Source organism: Egretta garzetta, unplaced genomic scaffold, assembly GCF_000687185.1.
Source record: "Egretta garzetta isolate BGI_Z169 unplaced genomic scaffold, ASM68718v1 scaffold521, whole genome shotgun sequence".
In the NCBI taxonomy this organism is placed as follows: Eukaryota; Metazoa; Chordata; class Aves; order Pelecaniformes; family Ardeidae; genus Egretta; species Egretta garzetta.
The window spans coordinates 102,650-106,749 of NW_009258488.1; the positions used below are offsets into that span (position 1 = coordinate 102,650).

General features: G+C 57.3%; 1 protein-coding gene across 1 annotated transcript in view; it reads right to left on the bottom strand.

Annotated features, from left to right (window-relative positions):
- The window catches only part of TMCO6 (transmembrane and coiled-coil domains 6), a 6,862-nt gene extending 2,768 nt beyond the window's left edge, over nt 1–4,094 (bottom strand). Inside the window, exons 1-6 of the mRNA XM_035900813.1 lie at nt 3,870–4,094; nt 3,521–3,630; nt 3,196–3,379; nt 1,572–1,676; nt 837–922; nt 150–266 (exon numbers count right to left, since the gene is read on the bottom strand). Coding sequence (XP_035756706.1) covers nt 150–266; nt 837–922; nt 1,572–1,676; nt 3,196–3,379; nt 3,521–3,630; nt 3,870–3,899 — 632 coding nt within the window. The 5' untranslated portion in view covers nt 3,900–4,094. The remainder of the gene's footprint in view (nt 1–149; nt 267–836; nt 923–1,571; nt 1,677–3,195; nt 3,380–3,520; nt 3,631–3,869) is intronic.
- Nucleotides 4,095–4,100: the final 6 nt, after the last annotated feature.

Below are 4,100 nucleotides of genomic sequence, written 5' to 3' on the forward strand. Positions count from 1 at the left end.
AGGAATGCCCTGGATAGCAGGGAAATTGCTTTCCCAAGGGAAAGGGGCAAGGAGAGGCAACCCAGGTCTCCTCACAGGACCCTGAGCCTTTGTGCTGCTCTTTTTGGCTGCCCCCAGGGAACTCAAAATAAGGAGAAAAGCGTGTTTACCTACAAACGATGTAGTGGAGACACCATGCAAACTCCACGGCTGCTCCTATCCCAGCCTTGACGCCGGAGCAAACCAGTCGAAGCATGTGCTGGGGGAGAACAGAGTCCAGAACCAAGCTGGGGTCAGAACAGCAGAGTTAATGGAGGCACAGGCCAGAGCACAAGCAGGACAGACAACCGGCAGGGAGACACTAGCCCTGGCCACTGAGCAGGGAGCTGCTCTCCCTTGTTCTAGGGGACACACGCTCTAAAAACACACCTGGAAGAGGCTCTTACCTAGGGGCTGCAGCCTCAGGCACCACCAAGGTCCAGCACAAGCTCCCCCTGTCCATGGCAGGGCCTGGGGGCACTCAGAACACCTTGGCTGGGGTCACATTTTTGGCACTGGGGGCTGTCAAGCTGATCTTTTCCTTCACAGGAGGAATACAGCCAGAATTTCCCTGCGAGCCTACCCTGCTCAACACTGTCCTTTACTGAAATACCAGAGCTGTCTGTTCAGATGAGGCTGAGGGAAAAGAGTCAAGCCCCGTGCCCTGATCTGCAACAAAACCTCCATGGTTCTGGTAGGATTCTGCTCTGAACTATTAATATCACTGAGATGGGAAAGGCGTCATTGTCCCTGGCATGCAAATACCACGCCAGGCCCCAGGGCCCATCCAGATACAGGGTTAAGAGGCTCGGACTCACGGGATGATCTCTGTGGGGGCTTCCTTGGCTTGGAGGAGCTGCGAGAGGACGTAGCCTAGGCCTTCCAGCACAGCCTCGTGCGGGGACTGCAATCAAACAGAGCAAAGCTAATCCCGTGTGACAGAGCCGGGGGATCCCAGGGTGCCAGCTGCCGTGCTGGTGAGAGGGCGATGCCTCTTTGTAACACCAAACCAAGCAGCTGAGCGGCGCAGTCTCGCCATGCCTGGAGAAGAGGGGGCACAGCAAGGGACGGGGAGTGACAGAGCAACACCAAAGCTGAGCTGTCCCCCCTCCCTGCGCTCACACGGGCTGCAGCCGTAGGGATCCAGGAGCCCAAACACAGCAGCAGTGCTACTTTGAGCATTCAGATCGGCAAATGACAGCCCTGCTCGCTGTGTTGGCCTCGTATGCCTGCTGGACCCAAGCGGCACAGAGGGGAGAAGTCTGCAGCTCCCCATGTTACAGACTGTTTATTGGCAAGCCACAGTTACAGATGTGAGAGGTTCAGCTGGAGAGGAGCACAAGGTGCTGACCTGAGCCCTGAAAATGGAGTGCAGGAGAACCCAGGAGAGACCCTCACCCGCAAGGGAACAGCCCTCTGCAGAGGGGACTCTGCTGGTGGCCCCAGCTGGAAGGAGGGCTGGTAACTCAGTACTGTCAGCCAGCGTCTAAAGGGCCCAGGAAAAGGCATCGTTCTGGGGCAGGGGAGGAGTGTGGCCAAGCTATTTCACCCACCTGGATGCAGGATGCCAGCACGGGAATGATGCCCTGAGGCAGAAGCTGCTTCCTCACAGCTTCACTTTCTACTACCAGGTTCCCCAGCGTGTACAAACACAGCTCCTGAAACACGCCCAAGAGAGCAGGTCACCTCCTCCGCACCCCCCAGCGGGACCCTGGGCAGCCAGCAAGGCCTGTAGGTCCCTGCACCCCGAGACTAGGGCACACACTTCCCCTGCGCGGGGCAGAAGCTCTCTTCAGAGGGGTAAACATAGACAGATACCGCTGAACCCCCCAGCTACCCCATTCCCAGCTGTACCAGCTTCAATTTATCCTTTTCTATCTGGCTCAGGTTGGGATCTGATCACTTCTATTTTGGAGGTTTTTCAAGCTTTTAATTATTGCTTACTGCAGCCTTTCAGTACCTAAAGGGGGCCTAGAGGAAAGGTGGGGACAATCTTTTTAGCAGGACCAGCTGGGACAGGACAAGGGATGATGGTTTGAAACTAAACCAGGGTAGGTTTAGACTGGATCTAAGGCAGAAATTCTTTACAATGAGGGTGGTGAAACCCTGGCAGGGGTTGCCCAGAGAGGGGGTGGAGGCCCCATCCCCGGGAACATTCCAGGCCAGGTTGGACGGGGCTGTGAGCAACCTGATGTGGTTAAAGATGTCCCTGCTCCTGCAGGGGACTGGGTGACCTCTAAAGGTCCCTTCCAACCCAAAGTATTCTATGATTCTCTGTCCCCAAGACCCCTCTAATTCCGCAGTATTTTCCTGGAGCCTCCCCCTGCTGCATTAAAATGCGATCACCACCTTGCGGTTGCTCCTCATCTTGTTCCTCAGCTCTGATCCTGTCTGCTTCTCAAAGGCACACAGGGCACTGCACAGGGCACACTGCTCGGCGGCTGCCAAAACACACGGGCGTCCCAGAGCTGCTCCAACTGTTTGCTCCTTTGCCCGGATCAAACTGCACAGCTTGGAGCCACAGGTGCCCTGCTCTTCCTCCTGACCCAGACGAAAGCCAGCCTGCTGTCCCTGCATCCCAGCCCGCAGCTGCTCATTGCTTTCGCTTTTCCAAGATCTTTTAAAACATCTAAACTGACCTGCATCTAGTATTTCTGCTTTCCCCACCACACAGACACCAAGGTACCTCCTGTCCAGGCCCAGCCTGCATCAAGAGGCCAGACCACCCATCTGATGGTGGAGGCCAACTGCCACAGCCTGCAGTCCCTGCCTCCAAGCAGAGCTTGGAGCTGAAGGGAAGGAACCCATTGCAAATGGGGCAAACCACCATGTCCTGGGCTGCGGCAGGAGGACTTGCCTGGCTTGGTTGAACCTTGGGGGCATTAAGAGCAGCCTGCAGCTGCCTGGAAGGAGGTACAAACACAACGGAACCAAACGCCTCTTGGTGTGGGGATGGGGCACAGTGAAGGGGGGCTCCATATTTCCAAGACTTGGTCAGAAAAAGCCTCGCTGCCCTGGGCTAGCACCGGGGACGGTCCTGCTCCAGAGGGCCCCTTCCCACCAGCACTCCTATGTGAGCCATGTTAGGCTAAGGCTAGCCCAAAGAGGTCAACACCCAACGGCTACCAAGGGATTATCAAGTGCCAGAGCCCTGGAAGAAGCAAGCACAGATCTTACCGTGAGCTCAACACTGTGTCCTGAGAGGTAGGTGAGGAGATAGGGGGTCACTGGCAGACATGCCTCAGCCACAGCAGGGTCACTGGAGTGGGAGAGCTCGTGGAGACAGCGGGCTGCCTCCATCTGCATGTCAGCCAGGCTGCTGGTGAAGAGCCCGATGAGTGTCCGGATGCTGCCATCCAGCCTGGTGGAACCCAAAGGGTGCTGTCACCTCCTGCCTGCCCACCCTTGGCCACACACCAGCTCGCCCACACAATGGCTGGGACAAGGGGCCACTCTGGACATGCCCTCAGTAACAGCCATGCAGTGCCAGACACAGGCTGACCTGACCAACTTCTGCTGAGTCTCCTTGTTCTGCAGAGCCCGGCGGAGGCGGCTGAGTGACCTTTTCCTGTCCTCCGAACCCCTCTGCACGCCTCTGAGCAGCTCAAGAACCTAGCCAAAAATTAAAAGATGGTTGAGTGTCAAGTAGTGCCAGGGTCAGGACTTCATCCTATTCATCCTGGAGGCAAAGAAACCCAGGGCACAAAGACGGAAACAGGGTTTCTCACTATGTGTGGCAGTGACTCAGAAAAGGTTACCAAACCCACCCCCACCCATGCCCCTCCGCATGCCTGGAGGCTGGAGGAGACCCCGGGGACCCTCATCACCACGCAGAACGCCATGCTCTTCACCTCATCCTCTGAGAGAGGGTCCGGCACCATCCCTGCTCCATCCTGTCCGCCCTCCTCTGCCGTGGTGTCGTCCCGCAGCAGCCGCTTGCTGACCAGCTGCTCCTGCCGCCGGGCTTTCCTGAGAGCTGTGATCGAATTGCTCACCGTCACCGCCTGCCCGGGTCAAGGCGCTTCTCCGTCCCACCGCCGAGCCTCATCCCTTTCAAGAGGGAGAAACTGCCAGCTCCCCTC